This window comes from Poecile atricapillus, chromosome 2 (genome assembly GCF_030490865.1).
Source record: "Poecile atricapillus isolate bPoeAtr1 chromosome 2, bPoeAtr1.hap1, whole genome shotgun sequence".
Lineage (NCBI taxonomy): Eukaryota > Metazoa > Chordata > Aves > Passeriformes > Paridae > Poecile > Poecile atricapillus.
The window spans coordinates 37,760,238-37,787,209 of NC_081250.1; the positions used below are offsets into that span (position 1 = coordinate 37,760,238).

Below are 26,972 nucleotides of genomic sequence, written 5' to 3' on the forward strand. Positions count from 1 at the left end.
ATTCTGAATTTATACTTACAAAAATCCAGCTTACAGTTAATCCTTCAAATCCCTAGTAACAGTATTATTCCAAGTAAACATCATTGAGTTAGGCTGATTTTAATCTTCCCAGACCCTGACCAAAAATGGTATATAACTACGGCAAGCTATATTACTACCAAAAATGGCAAAAATAATATTACTGGTATTTATATAAGTGAGATTCATTATGTAATAATGGCATTTTTTCAGTTTCATACTTATTTCCTATGTCAATCATGATGAATCTTGAGTTTATAATACCAGCATGACAATTCGCACAAACCACAATTTACTGCCTTCAAATTGAGGTTGTAAAGCAACATTTAGGATATTTGCATTTTATTATAACTTAGTCAGTAAGATCCTGGTGATAACAAACATCCTAACTTCAGAACTTACATGAACAGCTACTTTGAACGCACTGTAGATAGATATTGTTAAAAATTAAATTAGTTCACAAATACTTAGTGCAATTTATTACATGGGGGAAAAAAACCCTGAAGTCTTAAGAACAATACTGCTATCAAAATTATGTTGTACACTGGTAAGAATTCCATTCTAGTGTTATAGGAATAAGCACTGAGAACTCTAGCATTTTCTGTCTTGTATATAGCCTCTCCTCCCTTTGTCACTCCACTACAATCCCCCCAAAATACTGAACTGTCTGTCTGGACCATAGAACTTTAGGTAGAAAAGTTTGTTAGAATAAAGTACTGATTCACAAAGCTTGCAGGGAAAAGAAGGAAAAGTCTATAAACCCAGTATCAAAATATATAACAGACCTAGTGAATTTGCTGCTCCAAGAGCACAAAGAGAAATACATAATTTCATTTTTTTTCTCAGGGAATTGAATGAGATAATAGATAAATCCCATCAGGATGGATCTGACTGCATTGCAGTAAATGATAAAGTAGGTGTCCAATGTTTTCATTATACCGGCTGGCACATTTGCAATATAACTAAAAATACAACATATAATGTCTATTCAAATCAATGCTTTCAAAAAAATTATTTTAATGCTTTTGGTTACAAAGCATATTCAGATTAAGAAAAACCAAAACCACAAAACAAGCCACCACCAAACACTTTAAAGCTTTTCTCTGGTGCTCTCTATGCTAGTGCATTAGGCATGTTATTCAGGGGCTTCTCTATACTGGAGGTTTTGGCAGGTTTCCCCACTGTAACCTCTTTGTTTAGGAATTTATTAACATATTGAATTATATGCTTTTGCTCTGAACTTTATTGAAAGGAAATTAAGCTCTTTTCTAGGGGAGTACTTATTGACCTAAAATCAAAGCAAATGGAAACATCATGTAAAAGTATCTTCAAACACCATGTCAAAGACAAATATTTTTGTAATGCAAGAGGAAGATAAGTAAGACAATTACATGATAATATGGTTCAATCTCTTTAGTTGTTTGCTTTTAATAGCGAATACTATGTTAGCAATAGAGCTGGACTGACTGTTCTGACAGTGGAGTTCTGTCTTTTAGTCATCTATAATGAAATGTGCTAATTCACCAGAAGCTGCTGGGTAGCAGGTCATTGTGCATACCTTTGATGTGCAAATTCATGCTTAAATACTTTGAAGACTTAAGGTGTAAAGTCCATACTGGATCCTCAGTAATTTAACATCCTGTCCTTTGGTGCTTTATCTGAATGCTGTCTTTGAGAGGACTCTACCAAGAGCTGGACAAAGTGGAGCTCATTCTGCAATACATTCAGTGTGAAAAGTAGGCTTTTATCTAGAAAGAGTATTCTTCATTTTTACCTACATTTGCCACATAGTTGCCACACTGTTTCAACCAATGTGAAATAGAGTATTGCACTTCCAAAGGTTTCACAGTTCTACAAGTGTTGTTGTGAACATCTAATTTTTAAACTTAATAATCTTAAGAATGAAGTAAGGCATTACCAGTTTGCATTACATATGGTGGTAGACTGATGTTTTCTGGCTAATCTGCATTTGCCAAAATAAATGATAAAAGTTCATTGTATTATGGTACAAAAACATAGACGTAATTGCAGGAGTGAAAAAATTCTGATTTCATAATACAGTAATGAATCTGCTAAATTAAGCAATTTTATTATGTTAGGATAGTAGCTCAAGGTAGCGGAAGCTAAGCACTGGAATGGATGGGTGAAAAAACTCCTTATGGTCAATAAGCCCAAAAGAAGTCCTGTAAAGGAAAAAATTCCTCAGGATATAAAAGAGGTTTCATTTCAGACTACTGTTTATGCATCTACTACTTCTTCTTGTACTGAGCTCTGTGTTAGTCTTTAACAAACCAGGGAAGCTGTCACGCTTTGCATCTTCTCATCTAAGTTTGCCTCTTTGAAAATCAGTCTAAAAGAATTATTTCCATGTTCCGTGGGGACAGTTATAGTGACTCAAAAATGCACCTGTGAGGTGACAAGCACCTTGGTTTTCACTTTTCTTTGGGTGGATGCCAATGACTCAAACAAGCAAACTGAATCTCACTGCTGCCATTGCTGTTACACTACACCTATGGGTGCTGACCTGCTCACCAAAGTCCTTCCAGGTGCCCATGACAGGAGCTGGCAAGAGGCCTCAAACAGTTCCTCAGCAGCAAAGGGACATCTTTTGCCAAAAGGTTCACACAAGTAAAGGGAACCATTCAGCCTACCCAAGGTCTGCAGATTTGGCTTTTAGGTTTACCTTGGTGCTTCTTAAAGAATTCAGTTACCTGTTTGGAAGCAACACTTAACCCCAGGTATAACCTGGCAGGCAGCTAAACACCACACAGATGTTTGCTCGCTTTCCCCTAGTGAGATGGGAGAAAGAATCAAAAAAAAGATATCATAGAGGGGCAGAGGTAAGTGCAGTTTAATAGGACAGACAAGGAAGGCAAATTAATAATAAAGGTAAAACAATACACAGAATTAATGAAGCACAATTCATCTGCTCACCACCAGCTGACTGATGCCCAACCTGCCCCCAGGAAGTGAGCTAGCATGCTCCAGACAACTCCTCTCAGTTTTGTTTTTCAGCATGATGCCATATGGTATGGAATATCCTTTAACCCAGCTGTGTCAGCTGTCCCAGCTGTGTCCCCTTACTAACTTCTCATGCATCCCCAGCCCCCCTGTTGACACAAAGATGTGAGAAAATGAAAAATCTCTGACTTAGTGTCAGCACTGCTCTGCAACAACCAACACATCAGTGTGTCATCAACATTTTTCTCATTCTAAATCCAAAATACAGCACTGTACTATGAGGAAGAAAATTAGCTCTATCACAGCTGAAACCAGGTCACTGAAGCAGGATTTTCCTCCTACACTTTTCCTCCTAAACTTTTCCCAACAATATGTCAAAGTATTTGTTCTCTGTTCCCTCACCTTTTCTCTCTAAGTGGGATTTTTTATGTCTTAAATATTTTTTTACTCTCAGACTCTAGCCTGTAACAAGACAAGCTTGTTAACTGAGATGGCAACAGGAACATCAATATTTTCTGGTGACAAGCTCATCATTTTTTCTGTCAGGGGCCTCAGTATACTTTCTGGAGATAAAGTGTATATCCTTCATTGTTTTCCTCAATACCTATTCCTCCCTTGAAGCCTCATTTGATTTAATTATTGAGCAGCCAGAATAATACCAAGCGGGTAATCCTAAATATAATATTCATACAAAATAACATTGCTTCTCCACAGCCTTATATAAAATTTCCTGTTCCAAAGCACCTGTGATTGATTTCTGGTTGTGCCTTTTTGTCTTCCTATTTTTTTTTTTTTTCTTAAGCATTTTTCATAAATTGTGAAGAGTTCATAACCGCGTTTAAGTGACAACACATCAAACAATTTTCTAATGCTACTATATTACTGAAGGGTTACTTGGAAGAAGTGGCACCAACATACTGTATCATGTGTTTAAATCTGTTTTAGTCACATTTTCTGCTGACAGTTGCTCTTTTTTGCCATCCAGTGTTTACACTGTTGAATGACAGAAGTCCACTTTTGCTACTGTGGGAGACAAATCATTCCTATAAACATTAAAATAAGACTTTCTATTTTTCAACAGCAGGTAACACTTTAGCTCATAGCTTTACAGGAAAAATATGACTGAAGAGATCCAAGGGTGTGTGAGTACAAACACCCTATTCCATTTTGAGAGATGTGGAATTCTCCCTATCCCTTCTGACTCACCACCTGTAATAATTCAAATATCTAGTATATCTCTCTTCCTCCCGTTTGTCAACTATGATACCAAAATCAGCCAGAATTCAGGGGGCTTTGCACACTGAGCTTGCTCCTACTAGACACAGAGTTTTAACTACAGAGAGGGTAGGACAGTGGCACTGTCACATCATTGGTACTGATGAAGCGGAGTCTAGAGGAAGACCTTGTAGATGAGGAACTCATTTTGAAGATGAGGAATTGAAGGGTGCCATATGATGACACATTAATGAAGTTAGTTAGAAGGAAAATGGGCATTCTGTGAGATTCAGACAAGGAAGGCATAATACTAGAGCTTAACTACGACAGAAAAACATAGGAAACCAGTAGCTGAGAGGTACAGTACCTCATATGCACAAATGCAACAATTGCGCAGATTGACAGAAAACTCTCAAGATTTTATATTACTCTTCTTGGAGGAAGAGGAAAAATTGCCTTAGGGTCAGAACTGTCTGTTCCTTCATTCTTCTGTCTACTGCTCTCTATACAGTTTCTTGCAATGCACTCCTTTTCCAAACAGGCTTTTATCACAATCACCTTGTCTAGTTTACTCCTAATGAAAAATTTAAGAGATACGCATTACTCCATCCTTTCTGACTTAGGTGACCTGATTAGGGAGGGGAAAGTCAGTGCTTACATAATTCCCGTGCTGTTCCGTCATACAGCAATTCCTGCATTTATTTCAATACAGAAAAAGGGACACTTTTTTAATAGAAAAGCAAAGAGGGTATAAAATAAATCAAGCTACACTACTATTAGATCAAAATTCATTCCATATGAGCTCCTGGACAATACATTTGAGTTAAGAAGAAGATGCCATCAAAAATTTTTGGTCTGATATCCTTATGTCCCAACTCATGCTCTCTAAGAACAGTAGATGTGTTTAGCCATTTCATGTAACAAAGTAGATGATATGATACTTGCTTCAAGGACTAGCATGCTAAATCAAATGCATGATGGTAATTCAAATGCAAAATACAGTTTGCTGAAAGTTTCACTTCAGAATGATACACTTAAAATGCCTATATCATAATTTCTATACTAATTCTTTCTCAGTGAAAGAACTTTCTTCTAATGTGCTATACCAAAATAGTTTAATTTGGGACCCATGTGGCTAGCTTATGAAACCCTAAACTTGAACTCCAGTAATATTCTGGATTGAGAGGTGTGAACTAGTTCCTACAGAACTTATTTGCTGTCAATTCACTATTTATTCAGCAAAAATTGGTTTGATTAGCTATTTCATTGTTTTCATTTAATTTTCATTACTTGGCACAGCCATTAACAGCTTTTGACAAATCCTTGTTCCAGAAAAGATGTATGACTTTTATTTAAGGCTGCAGCAATACTGGAAAGTTACAATGGACACAGATACAAACCTGTAACATTTTAACCACTATATAGTAAAAATATGTACAGTTAAATATAATACCATATCCTCATTTGTCTTCTGCCCACAGGTACTCAAAAAAATATACTATTTTTCGACAGACTCTGCTAACCTTTTAAAACTAAAAATACATAATAGATAATAGAATTAGTTACAGCCAACATTACTATTTAATAATTACTAAGAAAGACACAGTTTGTGAATCTAAACCTTTAGGTCATGTCCACACTATGTAAGAATATTTGTTATCTCTGAGTAGTGGAGACAATTGATTTAAATCACTTTAAAATATGCTACACTTGAGGGACTGGCAGTGACCCATTTTGGGATGTCCACTTCACATCATAGTCTTGTGTTTGAAAGGAAATGGCAGCTACCTCATCCCACTGCAGAAAAGTGCCTGCAGTAAGCAGATACCACACAGTCTAGAGGAATTCAGGTCAATCTCCTGCTCAAACACTTATCTCCTGCAGGACATGAAGTGAATGCCAATGTCTTTCCACCTCAATTAAGCCATCAAAGAGAAGATGACATACACAGGGTGCTGAAGTATACAACCGTTGAAGGCTGAGAAGTTCAGAAACTAGAACTGGCAACAAGTTTTGCAGACCAGCATGGAGAAGTTTATCTCCACCTCTTTGCAGAAAAATACATTACAAGAACGGATGGTCGTGGACTTCGTGGCTATTTCTGCCATTATATTTAGGAATAAAAAGACAAGTAAATTTCCTGACTGCAAGTCCACAGAAAAAGAGAACACAATTTGTTGCTTGAATTTATATGACCATGCCAAACTCACACTATGATAAATTTAAATTTTCTCTGTGGATGGATATCTAAAAGAGGAGGGTATTTGCATCACCTACTGCAGGGGGCTCTACTCCTTACCCTTGTGCATTAGTCTTTAAGCGACCCATTGTTGGGTGCTAAGAGAATGGATAGGGTTGGCACATTACAGACACAGCAACCCTTTGCAGTGAATAGCAACAGTGTCAGAAGGGAATATTCTACCAGTGGTGAGGACAACACAACTCAGTCTTACTATGAAGGAAAATAACTGGCATGCACACCCATACTGATACATAAAAAGACAAACCTCCAGAATTTTAATAGTAATGTTAATTAACTGCATAAATAAGTTAATCAAAGGAATTCAATTTCACGCAATGTCAAAAGAAGACATCATTTTGCGTCAGATGTTTTGGCAAGCAGAATGTAGACTGAGCTCTAAGCTCTAATTGTGAGCTTCTCCCTCATAGTGTGAATTTTCCAAACTGAACATCTCGCTGTCTAATTGAAGCATTCAACCAGCATTCTTCTCAAGCAGCCATGTGAATGTTAAAATACTGTATATAGGCAGTATTAACTTCTTTTGCTTTCAAGGCACCAAACCCTAGGAAAAAACTATTCCTTAATTTAATGCCAAAATGTTACTTCAATTACTAAGAAGCAGTCTTTTCTTGATGAAAAAAAAATTTGTAAATATCCAGCAGGGAATGACATCACAGTTTAATACAGACTACAGATTTTCATCCCTACTTTATTGCATTTCCTGTTCTATCACTATACAGAAACACCAACAGGTTTTAAATTAAGCCACTCATACATCCAAGTTTAGACAGATTCTAGTCAGTGTTCCTAGATCTCAGTCTTAAGATTCATAATTTTACTTGAGAGTCATCCTTAGGACAGGAAGCAGTTCAACCCATACGATTGATATATTTTTTTACTCCTACTCTCCATCCTCCTACATGTGTTAATAAAATTTTAGCCAAAGATGAACCAAGACTATGAGCACTGGAAATCAGATTTTAGCTCTCTGAAGTAAAATAGCAGTAAAGCAATAATTACAAACTTAGGAAGAGCATGTCTTAAACCAAGATCCACTTTAGAACAACACATTTTTTACAAACCTTCCTTAAGTCTAATCTCATCCTTAACTCTTTTTGTTTGATCCCTGTGTTCCAGCCAGAACTGAATGTTGAAGGTGAGGGGGGAGGGGGTGGAATGAGAAGATGAAGGAGGGGAAAAGGAGAGTGGGGCACTTGAATCTTGTTATAACACAAAATCTTACTTCTCCCTATCTATCAGCCTTGCATTGCTTGAGCCAAATATTCAGCAGCATTCCAGGCTGGACAAAATCCTTCTGGCTTTGTTTCTTTGTCACCTCCCTTTCATGGTTCCTTATCTCCTCTAAACACAATAGTCTTAGACTCTGCTTTGCTGTAAGGCCTTTAGAATTCACAAGACGGTTTAGTTTGAGAGAACATTTCTGGGTGACATCCATTCCACCTCCCTTGTTCTCAGAGCAGTTCTAACCAGCAGCATGTCCAAGCCCTCACACCAGGTTTTGGCCACTGAGGTCTTGAGTGTCTTCTGGGATGGAGAGTCTACAGAGGAAAACAAGTATGGTGCTCGACCACACTCACTGTGAAAAAAAAATTTCCTAAGTTATAACCAGAATTTCCCACATCAACTGGCTACTTCGAGTTTAGCATTTTAAGACAGCACAGTTGGTAGAGAATTTATTGAAGATAAGTATCTCCTGCAAATGATTAATGTCATGCCTGGTAAGCATCTCAGATGGGATAAGTTCGTTTCTGTAGCTACCCATCTTACTGCATTACTCTGGAAAGAGCTGAATGGCTGATTCAGATTGGACACTTTGCTTTTAGATGTCAATTTTGGTCAGATACGCATCATTCACTCTAACTTAAATTTCTGAAAGGTCACAGAATGACTTGTTTATATCCTCCTGTGCTAGGGGTTTAGTAGCATACTTTGACACATGCTTGAATTTTCAAGTATGTAGAGATGAAAGAACCAAACCAGACTTCTTTTTTGTCTTTATACTGGAATGGTCTCATGTTAAATATCTCAAACCTTACTAAAATAGTTGAATATACTAATGTGCAGCACAGATTTTTTAAGTGGCATTATCATTTTGGAGAATAATTTTATTTAATGACAGTAAATTTCTATCTGAAAGTAAAGAAAATATTGGTAATTTATTTCAACATTATTTTTTTCACGCTGAACCAAAACAGTAACTCTACTTTTTTCCAAGTAAATGCCAGACAAGCCTATGGCAGTCTAATTGCTTGCTCTTTCTACCATAAAGTTTATTGACCTCTACCACCTTCCTTTTTAAATCATTACATGAATATGCATTTGAGGTCTAATACACAATTGAATTAAGCCATTTGTCTTCATAGATCAAATACACTAATTTGCTTCTTTGTTTAATCCAGTTCCTTAATATTGATTAGATGGCCAAATCCAAATATATTCAAAATAATTCATTTAACCATATGTCTAAGGAGGAGCCAGCAGGCAGTGATTGAAATAGAAGTGAGATATGAAAACCAAGTCAAGAAAATCTCAGTAGTTAGAGCCATATACTTCCAGGGAAAATGTAACAGAGGCAAAAATTGTAGGGAAGGAGAGCTATTCAATATCACTATAAAGACCTGTAGATTTCTTTAGTAAATCAATTACACACAAACTTCTTAAAAACCTAAAAATGCTTACTTTTATGTATTATTTTCATGTGTTTATCCAAAGATGGATCTGTGAGGCTGTGTAACAGATTAAACAACAAAAAAAAGGATTTACCTCTAATTTTAATTTTTTCTTTAATCTGGATAGAGCAACCAAAAAAATGCCTTTAGGCATTAAGGCATTAATTTCACCTTTAGCATAGCTGTGATCGATGTTCTCATGAAAACAAAAATTAGGTGATGGTATCAAGCAGTCATCACTGTCAAACCCTGACTACCCAATACTGATAAACATTTTGTAGCATTTAGGGGTAAGCATTAGGGGTAAGGTAAGGTAAGGTAAGGAAAAGGTAAGGGAGTAGCAACTCATATCCACATAGGATAGAAACATCAAAACTTTTATATGGTAGATATCTATAAACCTTTATCACTTTCAGACTCTTCAGGCACATTTTGTTTTCCAAGCCTTCTGTGAATATTTGCCTTGTTTTCAAAACACAACCAGAGCATGAAAACAGAGCCTTAAGGGCATGAATGCACTATCACTCCCTGTTAGAGAAATGGCATGTAAATCAGAGCACTAAAAGGGAGAAATTACTTTCCAAAAGTAAGAAAAAGCTTAACCAAGCCCTAGGAATTGTCATTAGCTAATGGGGATGAACAATCTGCAGAACCAGTCAAGAAGCATTTCGCTGAAGTTACTGATCTCTGCCAGCCTGCTTAGACTGTTCACACCAAAGAATGCAGATGCTTTCTGAATGTGCTCCAGATGAGGGAATCAACTGAAAATTGAGGAAATGACCAATTGTCATAGACCGTCTCAGTAATCTGTAAAACAGGGACTGATAGTAATTACATTGCAAGATAAAAGATGTATATAAAGACAAATTTAAGTTACTCAGGGTTGACATCTTTTGTGCAAAATTAATGACTGATAAATGAGATTAAATAAAACAAAGCCTAAGGATGTGTTTTAAAAGACTATAGTGTCAACTTGAACCTTTAGGTTGAAACTCATTAGACTAACTCGAACAGATTTTTGTTTGTTCTACATGTTTCACTATTGCTGGCTTAAGGAAGAAGTACATCAAACAGGCTACTTCAGGCTCAGAAATCAAAAAAAATGAGACTATCTTCTCATCTAGAGTTGGAGCTGGCTACAAACATTCAAATTAATTCTCAAGCTCAGAATAAGTCCCCACAAGCTCCTGTTACCACAGAGAATTTCTTCAAGTTCAAAAACCACCTGACTTCTGCTATCTGTAAGATTTGCACTGTCTATCCAATAAAATGGCCAATCATACCTATCAGCCAGACTGTTCTTCCTCAACAAAGCTTTGTCTAAGACAGTGTTTCTCTCTCATTCTGTGCTTTGGATGACCAGAAACAACTAATGGAAAGCAAAGATTTTTTTTTTATACCATCACATGACAAAAGCCTAGCAAGAGAATAAGTCCTTAGCATAGCTCAGAAGCCTGAAATAATGCACGCTTATCACCAGCTGTAGCCATCTAAAAAATCTGGTGATTATATAATCATCTTAAAATCCTGCATAGGTTAAAGACTTAAGTGTTGTCAATGACAGCTAAAGATCAAAGCAGATGATAGTTAATCCTCATCTTATTTAAAAGAAGCTGTAGGCTAAATAATACATTATTGCAGTATTAAGTGGCTTTTTGCTCTAGTGATTAATCTTGTGTCTTAGTGAAGAACTTAACAAATGTTTTAGATGTTTAACTACTGAGCTTGAAGGTGGTCTTCACAACCTTTCTCCTGTTCTGTTTTGGTTTGCAGAAATGATATTTTAGGAAACACAAATAAAATATTTATTGGGAGTGTTTTATTGGGGGCCAACTAGTATTAAGCAGAGATATGAATCACCAAATGAGTAAGTAAGGATGAGAATCCTAACACATTTTATACATTGCATGTTCTGTGTTTTTGAGTACTGAGTTGGTTATGTTCTGCCTTTTTCTCATTGAACTAAAAGACAAGAAAGTTTTAATTTTACCAAAATTCACAATTCCTTGATTGTTTATATTAAGAGTTAATTATTTCTTCTTTTAATATAAATGCCATTAACCACAGAATTTTGTTTTTTGTACCTTCATCTGAGCTGTTCAAGGGACTCTAAATTTAGGATCTCACAGAGAGAACCCTATACCTTCAGGATCTGCATCAATCTATGTGCCATATCACAACAGCTTCTAAAAAAAAAAATAAGTCTTTTTAAAATGCTGCAGTGGTTTGTGAAGAAATAACTAAAGGAGATAATTCTAAATTAAATAAAACTTTTCCCCATCAACTGAATGGGGAATGTTTGGGTTCTACCAAATGAAAGAAAACACAAACTAATCTTCAGACCCATAGTTTTTCTGCAATTCAGTGTAATCTGAAACTGACAGTTCTTCAGGTTCTAGAAACCCAGCCAGTTTGAAGAGAATAGCAGATATTGTTTTTACAACATTAAATAGGAGATTTGAATACACAGTGCTTGCTGAAGTAGCCTTCACCATTATTTATTATTTTAATGGAAAATGAAGGCAGTTCAGACACAAAATATATACTATCCTCTCTATGCACAGAAATTTATGAAAAATCCCCCTTTATCAGGGAATCCTTACTGAAGAACAGAGAGTGAACAGCTGTGCTGCTCTGACATTTTAGAATATCTAAGGGCTTGTTCTTAAAGAAGGATTTTCTCTGATTTCAGACACATAGACTCTTTCTAATTATGTGCTTGTTTATAGTTCAGTTGGAGACATATTTTCACTAAGTACCAAGGTAATTTCTTGCTTTTCATTCAAATTTAGGAGAAAAACATAATTAGGTTTCAAATAGCTTCCCTAAAAACAAAAAAGAGATTTAGAGATAGCAAACTTGCCTCAAAAACTTTCGGGAGATACTAAATTCCTAGGAAAAGATTGTAATTAAAAAGGAAAGGACCTGTTCCTGCCAGGAACAAGGACAGAAGGACTCTTTAAGTGGAAACTGGGTATTTTAACTTGCTTCGTAGTGTTTCCACCATTACTTTTATGTGTGCCTATGTATGTGCTAAGCAAATGCATCTTTCAAATACCTGTCGTGAGATATTTCTCTTTTCTTGAAAACCTTCTGCTGGTCTTCTCACCTCTCTTCCTTCCCAAACACCACAGAGCTAGTATTTTCCAATCCTTTGGAAATGGCAGTCTCCTCACTGCCTCTCCTCTCCCAGGCACCACTCTCTCATGTTACTTCCTAACGCCAACAATAGCTTTTGCTGCTTCCCAGAGCTGATAGTGCTGTTTGGGAGGGCACTGCTATAATTAACTCAGACATCACCCCTGTGATTTATCTTGGTCATCTGAGTCCTAGCAACACCAATAATGTAATGGGTTGGATCCATTAGCAAATCAGTCCATTACAAGCACAAAATATGAGTAAGGTGATGTATATTTTTTTGTCTTCATCCACTTCCAGCTCCCATGAGCACAGCACCTTAAAAATAGTACCTAGACTTCTCCTGTTTATAGCAAGTCAAAGTTCATATGTTCTCATCTCTTCCTACTACTTAAGTTACCCGAGGAAATTTTCCTGTGTATCTCTCTGCTTGGATATATTAGGCTCTGTCTGGGGAAGGGAATGAGAAAACTCAAATTACCACATTAGCAGTTAAAATAAACAAACTCTCCTGCTGATTCCATCCAGTTAAGTATGTTACCTCATGGGGGGCTAGCACATGCCAAGGCAACACATTTGGCTCAAGAACTCCCTAAAATATACCTCACCAAAGGCACAGTCTGGCAAGCATTGCTACTTGTGTCCTCAGCTCCTCTGGTCTTCTGTAACTTGTCAGAGCAGGCACAGATAATGCTTGGCTTGGTCCTGGCATTTTAATTTTTAACAAAGTGTGGACATGGTGGGCTACAGATAAGTTTTATGAAAACTGGACCTGAATAAAAGAAGTAGAGGCTGAAGATTTAGACCTTTTCTGTTTTCTTGACAAATGTTCCAGAAGAAAATAAATACTGCTCCCCTAAAATCTTCTGTAAGCATTCCTTTCACAGGCCTATTATGTTCAACTTCAGGAATTCTTTCCATGGTCTCCATTCATTAGAATTGGTTTCTCTGACATTCAAATATCCTGGCAGTTTCACAGTAGCAAATTACTGAAAAAAAACTTCTCCTGGACAGCTTTGCAGCAGGCTTTACACCTTTACTAACTGTAATTAAGAACATCTTTTTCCTATAGAAATTAATTTTTTTAGCTGCCATTTTCCTTTACTTGTAGACTCTTTAGTCTTCTGGTGTGAGTCATTAAGACAGCTTTTACATTTAGTTCTAAACATAATTTTTATTTATTGTCTAAAGAAGCTACACAATCTATTTAATTTTTTTCTTATACTTTCTAATAAAAAATAAGTAAATGTAAAGAGTCATCTAAAACTTTTAACTTGTGAAATCACAAAACATTTAATTCTGGAGAAAATATAATGTTTGCTAGAAAAACTCTGATTTGTATTCTCTGAAACAGTAAGAATTTGATACTCGTCTGCTTTATATAAACCAATGCATTTAAAAGAGAAACACTGATTTCCTGGGAAATACAAGGTTTTGAATTACTCTTTAATGAATTGTTTTGATTAATAATTTAATCTATATGAATATTAGCATAGGATTACTTTAAGCATCAACTATAGCCAAAAGGAAAGATGCCAGAAAAAACAGTAGTTGCATGAGAATCTGGAATTGTATATCCAATTTTACTGTACAAGTCCAACACATGACCCTTTCTTCCCTTACAAAAATATTAGGATAAAATAATTAGACAGGACATGGACATTAAAGAAATATTTCAGTTGAGAGAAGCATGCAAAGACTCCAGATGAGTTCTTCAGCATGTGCCATTTACCAGAACAAACTACTGTGAATAAAAAGAGTAGAAAAGAGTCACAATTTTTCCATTATCATAAAGGATAAAAGTATGCATGTGATTTAAGGCATATTCCTAAATAGTAGAAGCACTGTTACTGCCTGATCTGAATAAACAATTAATGAAGTAATTATGCTTAGGAATGCATTTTCTCTGTGGGAAATTATCTGTCAGGTAAACTCATGCTTTTTTCAAGATATCTTTAAAATTCTTAAGAACAAATTGCAGGTTGTTAAAAAAAATAAAAAAATCTGCAAATAGTTATTCATCTATGTTAGAAACACCAAGTGCACCTAGAGGTTAGAAAAAATTCATGCCTTACTTTAATTCCTTCCAAATGTCTGTCTCATCAACAGAAATAACAGTGATTTTAGAATCTTATCACTTTTTTCATCCTCAGACTACAGTAATAAAATCATTGATTTAAGTAATTCCTTTTCACTTTAATTGCAGCTTTTTAAAAACAGGTTAATAATCATCCATATTTAAACTGTAGATTTTATGAGTTATACTTATTATGCGAACCATTAAATTTTTATAGTCTTTGCAGAATAAAATAATCATTGATCTTTTTCATCTGAGTGCTATTAAGGCAAAGGGTGTAAACATCAACTAATTAAAACATTATTTAAAATGTTTTACAAAAGGCATGATAAAATTCAGTTTTAAGTCATTTCACTCATCGAGACTTGACAAACCTGAGGAGTACTTCATTTCATTTTCTTTATGAAAATGTTTTGCACTCAGAGCAAAAGCCTGAGGGACCCTCAGTCCCCGTAAAAATCTGTTCTGTTGCCTTTGCCTTGAGTACTATGACTTCCCAACATCAAGTTGGCTCTCACATTGCAGTGCCCTCCAGCAAACGTGTAAGGCAGGACAAGATGACTCAGAAAGCCTATTCTTTCACTCTTACTAATCACCAGTTTAACAAACAAGCATGTGAGGTATTTAGATCCTATTGATTGCTTTAGGAACAAGAAACCACTTAAGTAAATTTAAAAAATACACTGAAAAGAAAGCATGTTGTATGCCATTTTTAGGTATGCATAGTCATTTTCACAGAGATTGCTTCCAGCCTGCAACACTGCTTATGAAAATGTCTTCAAGTTTATACTCCGTGGCCTACTGTGTGGGCATTTATATAATAGTAGAATTATGAGCTTGTGCAAACAGGGTTTCTGTGGCTCCGACCTGTTTAATTATGGACATGAGAACTGGTGGAGAACAGTTAGAAGTTCACTCATTCTCACGCGACAAGAAGGAGCAGCACAAACATCTCTTCCTCAGAGACAAGGTGCTGAGCCACTGGAGAGTGATACAGTGCCTGACAACGCCTGAAAAAACTGAGCTGTCAAACAGAAGATGAAAGTGCATATACTGCAAGCTCAGCTTCCACGAAGAGCAACATCTTACCTATACCCAAAAAGTATATACACAATCTGCAGGTGGCCAAATGACCACCAGCACTGAGGTTTCCATAAGGACCTTGAATGAGGCCATGGAACAGAACAGAGAGACATGGTAGACGCAGAAGGCCAAACACAGGCAATTCTATTTTACACATACTTACACAAAATAAATATTTCAGATAAATCAAAGCAGATTAACCAGAGACACACACTACACTCCAAAAACTGGACAGCAACCAGGAAATAGGTATTTTATTTGCATCCACGTTGCAGTTACAGGGATGAATTCAAGGATAGGTATAATGTTCAGCAAGGTGAAATGACAAAAACATAGGCTATCTTAAGATAACCTTAAGATTTGTTTCCCAGGAGAACACACACCCTAGAAACCTGAATTTCTTCAGAAAGAAATCATGGAAGGTCAGAGCACCCTTGACACAAATTTAACTTAAATAAAAATAAAACTTTTTAATTGATATTTTTTATGGTATCTAACCATTTTTACTCAACAAACTCCTTGAAGGTCTCAAGGCTGCTGTATTCTGTGCAATGGGAGGTGACAGGTGCTCATCATAAGCACAGGAGACTGCTGATTCCCTAATTAGAACATAATCCTAAAACCATTACAGTAAGTTGTGGTAAATCAGAGAATGGATTGTGTTGAAAGGAACCTGTAAAGATCATCAGGTCCAATCCCCTACCTTTGGCAAGGACATCCTTCACCTGATCAGGTTGTTCAAAGTCCCACCAAACCTGACCTTGAGCACTTTCAATGACGGGGAATCTTCAACTTAATATCTTTAATATCTTAATATAATATAATATAATATATCCTAATATCTTTAAGATCTTCATTAGTGACATTGACAGAGGGATTGAGTGTGCCCTCAGCAAGTTGGCAGGTGACACCAAGCTGAGTGGTACTGTTGACACACTTGAAGGACAGGATGCCATCCAGAGGGACCTGGACAGGCTGGAGAAGTGGGCCTATGGGAATCTCATGAGGTTTAACAAAACCAAGAACAAGGTGCTGCAGCTGGGTCAGGGCAAACCCCGATATCAGGCTGGGGATGAACAGATCGAGAGCAGCAGTGTTGACAAGGACTTGTGGGTGATGGTTGACAAGAAGCTGGACATGGCCCAACTGTGTGCACTCAAAGCCCTGAGATTCAATCCTATCCTGGGCTGCATCCAAAGCAGTGTGGCCAGACAGGCCAGGGAGGGGATTCTGCCCCTCTGGAAACCCCACCTGGAGCACTGCATCCAGCTCTGGTATCCCCAACACAGGGAGGACCTCTTGGAGTGAGTCCAGAGGAGGGACACCAAGTTGATCAGAGGGATAAAGCGTCTCTCCTGAGAGGAAAGGCTGAGAGAATCTGGATTATTCGACCTGGGAAAGAGAAGGCTTCAGGGTGACTTAATGTGGCCTTCCCATGCTTGAAGGGATCTTCAGGAAAGATCAGACAAGACAATTTACAAGAGCATGCAGTGACAGGACAGGAAGGAATGGGCTCAAAATGAAAGAGAGTAGGTTTAGATTTTATATTAGGAAAAAATTATTTACTGTAAGGGTGGTGAGGCAATGGAACAGATTGCCACATGGGAGTTATTCAAGGACAAGTTTGATGAGGCTCTGAGCAACCTGGTCTAGTTGAAGGTGTCCCTGCCCACAGCAGGAGGGTTAGAACTAGATGATCTTCAAAGTCTCCTTCGAGCCCAATTAATTTTATTATCATATGATTCTATGAACTTCTCTGGACAAATTGTTACAACATGTCACCACTCTCATAGTAAACAACTTCTTCCAATGTAAAAGTACCCTCCTTCTTTTTAAAAACATTTCCCCTTGTCCTATCACTACAGGCCCCAATAAAAACTCTCTCCTCATCTTTCTTGTAAGTGCCTTTAAGTAGTCTGGGCCACAATAAGGTCACCCCAGAGCTTTTTCTTCTCCAAGCTGAGTAATCCCAACTCTCAAGTCTTTCCTCATAGGAGAGGTGTTCCACCACACTGATAATTTTCCTGACCCTCCTCATAACCTGCTTTAATATATTGCTGTCTTTCACTGGGGACCTTAGAACAGGATGCTGTACTCCAGATGGGGTTGTACAAGAGTAGAATAGAGGAGAAGAATAACCTCTCTTGACTTAATGGCCACACTACTTTTGAAGTAGCCCCAACTACAACTGTCCTTCTGGGCTGCAAGCACATATTGCCAGGTCACGATCAATTTTTCGTGCATCAATACCCCAAAGTCCTTCTCCATTGGGTTGCTCTCAATCCTTGGAGCCCCCAGTCTGTACTGATACTAGGGACAGCTCTGACTGAGCTGCAGGGCCTGGCCTTGGTTCTTGCCTTGGACTTGGACTTCATGAGCTTCACACAGGCCCAATGAAAGCAATTTCAAATGCAGACCAGGAGTGCTGCCAAAACATAAGGTAATTCTAAGAGAAAGATAAGAAAAAAATTGTTGTTGTCTCGGTTTAAACTTGCAGAAGGCCCAACTACAAGTTATAAACAGAGGAAAAAAATATTTAAAGAAGGTTGCAAAGGGACTAAGGTTATATTCTCCTTAACAGTGCATCAATTTCAAAGAACATAACAGCAATGACTCTGGAGACAGTTCCTAGGGATCTGAGACACTACAAGTAGAAAGAGCATCCATGCAATCACATGTGACCATGTTTCAGGAACACTCTTTTGTACTAAGTCAGAATATAAACTCTGTGCATGACATAGAGCGTAGATCATACATAAGAACAGGCAGAGTATTCCTAGAGATCTGGATCCAGCCTAATCTGACTCAAAACTCAAAAAAGACAAAAAGCTTAATTTCATGATGTCTCCTGAGCTGTAAATCTCTCCTCTGCATCAGGAAATCAGTGTTTTACTGGTATTTCAAACAGAACCTAGCTTAAGGATTTAAGTGTATGGCAAATAAATCTGTCCAATTCAAATGACTGAATATATTATACTGGTGTTGATTTGTTCCTGTTTTGCAAACATCAAATAAAACATCTGAATTGCCAGGATTTTCTTATGTTTGCTCATTTCTTGTTTCCTCTACTTCTCCCGCAGACTTAAGTAAATATTCTGGGCAGCGATGAAAGCGTTATTACAATAAAGAACTCCTGAACCCAGGCATTATTTTTGTATTGTTCCCTATTTTCAATAACACTCAGCTAAACAGCAATATAGACTGTAAAGAAGTGTATAGCCATCTTATAGCTCAACTGCAGTGCTATGTAAGGAAATGAGAAAGTCAAACCCTCAGTTTCTAGATACCTGTAAATGAGCAATTACTCAAAGCTTGGCCCCAGAAGCAATAATCCCCTCAGTCCGACAAACACAAAATTTGGTGCACTACAGTTCTCCACCTGATAAAGGACCTTCTCATGGAAATAACATTAAAAATCAGCACAAACTATATTTTTACTGCCAAGTTCTTCTATATAGGCAATATTCCATTTTGATTCACAGCAGACTTAGGCCATTGTGTTGTTGCCTGATTACTCTCTTCTGGAAACAAAGCATGCTGACAGCATGTCATCACTACTGAACTTAAAAGGATTTTATATGATGAGGAAAAATAGTCTTGTTAATGCTACTCTGCTCAATTAAGTCAGAAAGCATAAAACAAAACCATTATGTAGTGGCATACATAAAAATTGACTTTATTTTGTAAATTTAAGGCTGATAGTGTTTAAAAAAACTAACATGTATTTCAGACTCCTCCTCCAGTCTTCACTATCAAAACACTACTTCTTATTCATAACATCTAGAAAATTGGCACATCATTTCTGCAGCACATATCTCTCTTCTAGATAAAATAACTATCCAGGACAAGAGCCTAAGGAAAAGATTTCTTAAATCTCTTCTGACAGCTTTCTGACAGGTTTTCTCCCTATTTCCTGGCATAACCCTTCCCAGAAATACTTCTCAGCAAGCAAGTTTTCTACACTGTCCATTTCTATCAGCCATCAGGACACAATAGGAGAAGACTATACCTACTAACACAAGCTTCACCTCTATAAATAGAGAGTGCAGCCCTTGTGCTGCCCTGGAAGCTGCTAGGTTGTTGCACAGGGTGGTTTTCAGGAAGCAAGGAGCACCACACTGGCACTCTAACCCAAGCTGCCACTGGAGCATCTACCTATGGTCAATGGACACTGTTACCTGCTCCTCCTCCTATCTCATAACCAGGGGAAGGTGAAATAGGAAGCTCTTACAAATGGACCTGGGGCTATTGGCATAGAACAAGCAAACAGGAAAATCAGGGAACTGAACAAAGATTATTACATGTGGATCATGAGAATCGTGTCTGTAGAGTAACAATTTATTTTCCATCTGTGTTTAGTACAACCCTGATATTACCACTGCTCTTCCAAGTCATACATTTCTAGTCAAAACTGTAGTGATGTTTCTTTCCAAAGAACACTTACTTGGAAAACCTCTATTAGCAACAAGGCTTTCATTTGGAGTTAGGGATGGAGCTTTTTAAGCAACATTACTCTTTCTGTTTTCAAGCATTTATTCAGATTTTCTACCCTGTAATCTTCCATTACGGATTGCGCTCATACTCCAAAGCGTAATAAAATATATTTTTTTGAAGTTTAATAAAAATGGTCAGCATGTCCTTCAAAGAATAAACAAACAAGGAGTGTAATATGTCCTGCATATGCAAAATTCTGTCTCCTGCTCAGGAGGCTGAAGTATATAATTCTGAGAGCTTTGGAAATAGGCAAAACCTAGTTTCTGATACACCTGTGCTTTGGAAACTACAAAAAAGGTCTACATGAGATTTTTTTCTGTCATAGGGTCCATCAGCATAGGGCTGATGCTGATGTCTTGCAAAACTAAGCATCTCCTCTTAGGCCAGAGATCCATCAATATTTTTCTACAAGTTAACTTCTAGACTTTGATGCCCTATGAAATTTCTCAATAACAAATCATTGGCTCCTGAATAGAACATGCACATTCACATATTTACATTAAACAAGGCATGTTTAATACAACTGTTGAAACTTTGCATTTCTAACAACTAAGTCTTAGAAGTACACAGACTTATGGCTTTTCTCTCTGCAGATGAAAATGCAGAAACCTAGCAAATGTTTGCAAAATGATCTCAAACTATTTTCAGAACAATTTAATTAGTTTTCTATTCCTCTGAATATTTTCAAATCCTATTTTAGAAAGCTACATAAGCATTATTTATAGCCATAGTTTTTCTCATTAAATAAAATTTAGTCATTCATCTTTTTAGATCAGATAAACTTGCAGTGAACCTGGAATTCTTCAGAGTTTGTTACAGTGGGCTTTTTTCAGTTTAAACAGCTGTGCTGTTACAATTTCCTTTTACGTGTGACCTGAGGGTAACCATTTGCTTCACAATCAAGAGCATAACACCTACAAATGTTCAGGTAACCAGATTGTTAATTGCTACCTTTGCTTTATGCTTCCTTGTATAAAATGCTCCTCCTGAAACTGAATGGTTCAAAGGTTCAAACATTATCTTCCTAACTTTTTTCAGGTTACTCAGTTTTTACTTTTCCCTCTACTCTCTGTCCAGGGATATGACAGATAAAGGTTTGCATACGCCATGTTCTAGTCTAGTCTCTGCTTCAATGAAAGCTTTTGCCTTTGTGGAAATCAGTGCTGAATGTTTTCTTCAGAGGCAGCCAGCAAAAACTGAGTTTGATTTATAGCAAAGTCATCAGTAGCAAATAAAGAAATCTTATGTTTTTAATAAACTGAATAAAATAAATAATGGTTGAATAAACTGAATAAAATACACCTTATTAGGATTATTTGCAATACTTAAGGTTAGTATTTGGTTTAATTAATTCTTATGCGTATGTCTGACTTTCTCCACTGGTAAGTTACTTTTGTTTTCACCTCTCCTAATATTTCTACCCAGTACATCTGAATCCTCAAATTCCCTGAAGTTTGTCTTTAGATAAAATTAGAAGCATAACTGCTTAATAAATGGGAGCATTCCTCTGTAAATATACAATACAATGTCAGCAGTTCTGCCATCTGATTTCTGAGTGGAATTTAATACGTGAGCTGTGAATAGCTTCTGACCTGTCCCATAATGTGGGATTCATCTAAATGTAGATACAGCTGAGCCAGTCCCTCATTATAATCTGAATAGACGGATGAGAACTTTCAGGGTTCACTTCACTTCATGCCGAAGTAGACATATAGCCTGCCTTGCAAGCTAATTTTGTTCATTTGTATCCATGCAAAAACTTGGAGAAATTGCTGATTTTTCTCCATTATATTTTGTGAAGAAGCTTAGGCTGATTAGCTCAGGTACCTATGTCCATCACAACCAAACTCTCACACTAATTAGGATTGCCAGAGATGACTTACTTTCTCTGAAACATGTCTGGACTTTTATTCAAGTTTCTTCTTGGTCATGCTGTTCTCAAGTGAAGGCTGTTGAAAAGTGGCCAATAAATGACCAAAATTCTGGACTTCCCTCTAGCCTTTTGGGAAGTAGCCCAGACATGCTGCCAAACTCATTTGTTCCTGTGGAACTGCGTGAGGGTCAAGAGGTCTTTAGAAATCCATTTCCTATGACTCAATTTATGACCCTGATATTCTCAAAGTCAAGGGAAATTCTAATTTATTGATAACACAAGAGAGAATATCCAATTCAGGTGTTCTGTTATGGACCACTTGCTTGACCTGGGTTTAGCCGCAGAGCATAAATGATTCTCTACTGACACTGTGTCGGAGTGTCAGTGAAGTCTATGAAGATGAAGCATCATCAACAGCTGCAGTTGATCATCAAGAGACATATTTACAAAGATCATTTTTTGATTAAACACTTTTTTTCTGCCTGACATAGATAATTTTTTGATTAAACAGCTTTTTTCTGCCTGACATTCACACACTGAAGCCCCTGTCAGCAGTTCTGTTTAAAGTCTAACATGATGTGTGGGTTACCTCCTTGGGCTGATAACGGTCAGCGGCTGATGTGTCCCCGAAAGTTTTGTCAGCTTGGAGAGAATATCTGGAACTCTGCAAAACTGCTCAGCTAGTCTATACATTTGGAGGTTGCTGCTAACCATCCCTGGCATGAGCTAAACATAGCTGCATTCAATAATGTGCTGTTCACAAAGAAAATGGGAACACGGAGGACGATACGGCATGTCAGCACACATGATGAGAAGGCAAAGGTCACTTTGCAAGGCATAAACTATGAGCAGCAAGGCAGGTGACAGCAGCTCTGATGACAGCATCGTCACACTCAGGACTGACATATCTGCCAAAGGTGGACTTGGCAGATGGCCACACATCACAGGAAGCAGTATTTTGCATGGGAACAGACTTCAGAGTGCTGTTAAAAAGGGCTTCAAGTCTCACTCCTGAAAACTAGGCTCACTTTACGAGCACTCTTACCAAATTATGTGCTACTAAGATAATGTTTAGGAATTACATGGTTTTGATATGAGTCTATTTTTGCTTTCTTACTTCCCAATTAATATAAGCATGACATATCCCTAGAAATAATTATAGTAGCAAAGCAGTCTATGTAAGAAGAAAGAAACTGGAAATTTCTTACAAGATTAACCATTATCAACATTAATCATTAAAATTCTATATCAGTTATATAATCAAACAATTAGCAAAACAATCTGAAGAGACTGAACCACGGAGAATCTTGAGGAAGAAAAATACAAGAAATTCTAATAGATATCTTTTAAAAATTCAGCTGGCTTATTGTATTAACGACAAACAGTGATCACAAGGCACAACTGGTTAAAAGACCTTGTCTCTAAAGCACACTAAACAAGTCTAAAATTGTATCCATTTCAGTATGGGTTATCAGTAACTTGGTTAAACCCAGCATATCTTAAAACCTTGCAGCATATTAACACTCTTTTTAAATTTTAAGTTTACTTGCAATAGTAGTAGTTCACTGACATATTGTTTCTGTGCATTTTAAGACTTGCAGATTGTAGTTTCTTCGTTAATGCTGTGAATTTCTTGAATTTAAGACTGTATAAATAATTTTGACAATTAGCTTATTTTAATTACTTTAAAGCAAAATTAACACCTATGAAAGGTAAAAAATAAACATTTCTTACAGAAATTTGCTATTGATTGCTACAAATTGTTTTAGAATTCACAGGTTCTTTTACTACTCTTAATTATTTTATTAAGATTTTTTTCATGTCAATTAGAATTGGTTCAGAATGGAAAATTCCACCCCTTCTGTGTTGAGGCAAGAATCCTAGTTTAAACGTAAGACATGAGAAATAACACATCTTAACATGAAAAAAACACCCTGGATTGTTTGCCATTGAATAGTTCATACAGCACTAACACTGTTTTCATTCTCACTTGATTTGCCTCAACAGATTTTTCTTCTTTAGGCTCTGTAGATGTTCAGTATTTCTCAGGAAATTTCTTGGAGATGGGATGTAGCATTCCATTGCTCTGAAACTTTCCCTCTCTGAGAGTTGCAGTGAACTGTAAGTTAGTGAAGCTCTGCACATCCTAAATTACTGTGGGAAATCCACAAGCCCTGGGACTGAACATGGCCTGAAGCTTTATTGCATGTCACTCGGAAACATCCCATTTTTCCCTTCTACATTTCTTCTGACTAACTCTCAGATAGGCTTCAATTTATGGCCTATCAGAGTGTCTGAAAGAGCTATTTGGCCCTCAGAAGGGGAGAGGATATTCCAGGTTTAATGGAGTACATAAAACGCTGCTTTGTGCCCTCTCGAGTGTTCCATGGAAGCTGTGGCTCAGTGTAACTGTTGGGAGTGTACTTACTGCATTGAAGTTGGGGAAGAGATTCACTGCTGCGGCAGTGTCCAGAGGAAACGGGAGGAACGGCTTAATATCCAGCGATGGCTGCAAGGGCGGTGCAGGAGGACGCACAAGGGCTGGAAGAGCAGGGCTCTGGCATGTACCACCTGCATGTACAAAGACACAGAGAGCACTCAGCAAGTGATACGATTAGCGGGAGGGGATAAAAGCTAGCAGACATGCACACACAAAAAGGAACAATAAAAAGACTACATTGGATCAAACAAATACATTTTGATTTGTCCAAAAATTATTGCGTTACTGAAAAAAAAAAAAAAATGCACAGCTGACTCAGTGACTGAGTTGGTTATAATTCTTTGCCAGCAATTGCTTCAGGTTTTAGTCTGTCGTGATTAGAATTACCTTATAAACCATTTATTTCCATGGATAATCTCGAAAAATCATTCACCATATGTCTAACTTCCTTTGAGAGCTTCAGCTAGTCTCATTCTCTAATAACTTCAGCCCTTCATCCCTACCTTGTTGCTCAAGCCTACAAAGGCAGGTTACTCAAAAAGATAAAGAACAACTTGCTGTTTAGCTCAGCAAAAGTCATGCTATTTGCATATTTCTGATTTTTTAAATTAAATGCTCACTCATGGAGCCAACAGCTTCCGCTTCAACCTAAACCACACAAACACAACATACCTTGCTGCCTCAACAGTTGATCAATACAAATCTAAAAATAACAGTTTCAGGAGCCACTGAAATTCTGTTTATGGGAAGGTGCCGATGAACACTTTCTGCTCTTTGCAAGGGGTGGAGCTGATTCAGACTGTGCAGCAGAAAGCTCCTCCCAGCTAACCACCAGCTCTGTGGGAACATAATGCAAATGAAGAAATCCCCTTGCATACCAATAAGGCACTACCTGTTTGCAGTGGACCCTATTTTGCTTATTTCTTTGCCCCTGGCCACAGACAGCTACAAGCTGGAAGGAGCCAAGTTCATTCTCTGCTTTCAGTGTCTCCTATATTTTGGTTGCACTCCAAAACATCAATTCCCTGTTAATTAAAGACTATTTGAATCCTAGGAAACTGTTAAAATATGCCAGTGTTCTTCTAATCTGAGAGGCAGGCAACAGACTGTAAAAACCTGCTGGTAAGAGTCCAAGAAACACTGAAAAAAAATGAAAGGGGAGTTTTACCCTACTCACTGAACAGAGACTCAAGCAGACAGATCAACAGAGGGAGAGATCGGAAATTTATTTTTTTCCCTCTCATATGTACAGACATTTCATTAAACAATTTTCACACGTCCTTTAAGAGCGCAAATATAAAGTAGTCAGACTGATATATAAAATCTCTCCATATTTGGCCAGCAAATCTGCTAACAAGGTTTGTCATGTTATATATCTAATTGAGGGCTAAAAACAAGGACTTAATTAACCAGTTGTAGAAGATCATCCAAGTTGTGCTTCTAGGTATATAATCAGCTGTAGCCAAATTTTGAAGACTGTATTTTTTGCCAACTTTCAACTCCTCTGTGAAGTGTTTCACCAAAAATCATTAGTAAATTAAAGGTAGTGAATTAGGGGTCACTGCAATCTCATGATAGTTTTTAATCCCAAGAATAACTTCCATTCTTGGGGTAGTTTCTACATTGTACCTCAATGTAAGTGTATAAGAAATCAAAAGTCTGAATGCAGCAGCTGAGGATATAGGCAACAGAAAAGCAGAGTGCAAGCATCATAGAATTATCAAGTATTTGATTGACATTGCTTTGGCAGTTGCTACATTCCCATGACATTATTATAAAAACACTGTACAAATAAATCTAACAGGTCAGAATGATGATAAGGTAGTGTTGAACATGCCAATCATACTATCTCAGAATAGGAAAGACCCATAAATGTACTTCTTAACATGCTGTAAATACTTAGCTTTACTTATATAAAACTTTTACACATCAGGAAAGGAAGAAGTCACTCTTAGTAAAGCAAAAGAAACCACATTGCACCTGAGATGGTACAGAATTACACAGATATTTCAAGGTGAGCATTTGCCTGGCAACAGCAAAGAATTTGAGGCTAATCAAACATTCTGTAACTTACAAATGTAAATGTAAATGGGACTGAGAAATGTCACCTGTGCTTGGGGACACAGCTCATTGGGTGTATTATCTCAGTGCTACAGAGGAGAGCTTCACAGGTTCGGATTACCTAGAACAACATCATTGGTATCCCAAACTCATCTAAGATACCAAGGCATGGAGGATGAAATATTTCTATTCTGTGATCCTTTCCTGTGGCATGACTCGGCACTCACGCACCTGCTGCTGCCAGTGCGATGCAAAGCCATCTGGGGACAAGAATGAGCTTTAAATGGAAAAATCCAGCCAGCTCTGCAGGACCTTGGCTGGGAATCAGAGCCTCTGGAACAGAATTTAAAATCTACCACAGTCCTGACTACAGTGGCACAGAAAATTAGTATGTTCAGAAGCACAGCTGCTCTCTGTTTTTTCAATAGTGTCAGACGTGTTCCTAAATGATGGAGCATGTGAGAGGCATCATGAAATCTAAGCCTTTGCTTAAAAATATTCTCTAATGTTTACAGCTGCAAAAAGTAGCTTCTTCATTTAACAAGCACAGAGTTGTAGTCTAGAATCTGCAACAGAAAAACTGAAGCAACGGCAAGCATTTTTGTGACAGCTTAGCGTGGACAACCTTTGAGAACGCAAATGTTAACTATTTCACACCTAATCCATTAGCAGAGGGATGG

General features: G+C 37.3%; 1 protein-coding gene across 1 annotated transcript in view; it reads right to left on the reverse strand.

Moving 5' to 3' along the window:
• ZNF385D (zinc finger protein 385D) overlaps window positions 1–26,972 on the reverse strand; it is a 163,335-nt gene that overhangs the window by 109,176 nt on the left and 27,187 nt on the right. Inside the window, exon 2 of the mRNA XM_058833552.1 lies at window positions 24,220–24,362. Coding sequence (XP_058689535.1) covers window positions 24,220–24,362 — 143 coding nt within the window. The remainder of the gene's footprint in view (window positions 1–24,219; window positions 24,363–26,972) is intronic.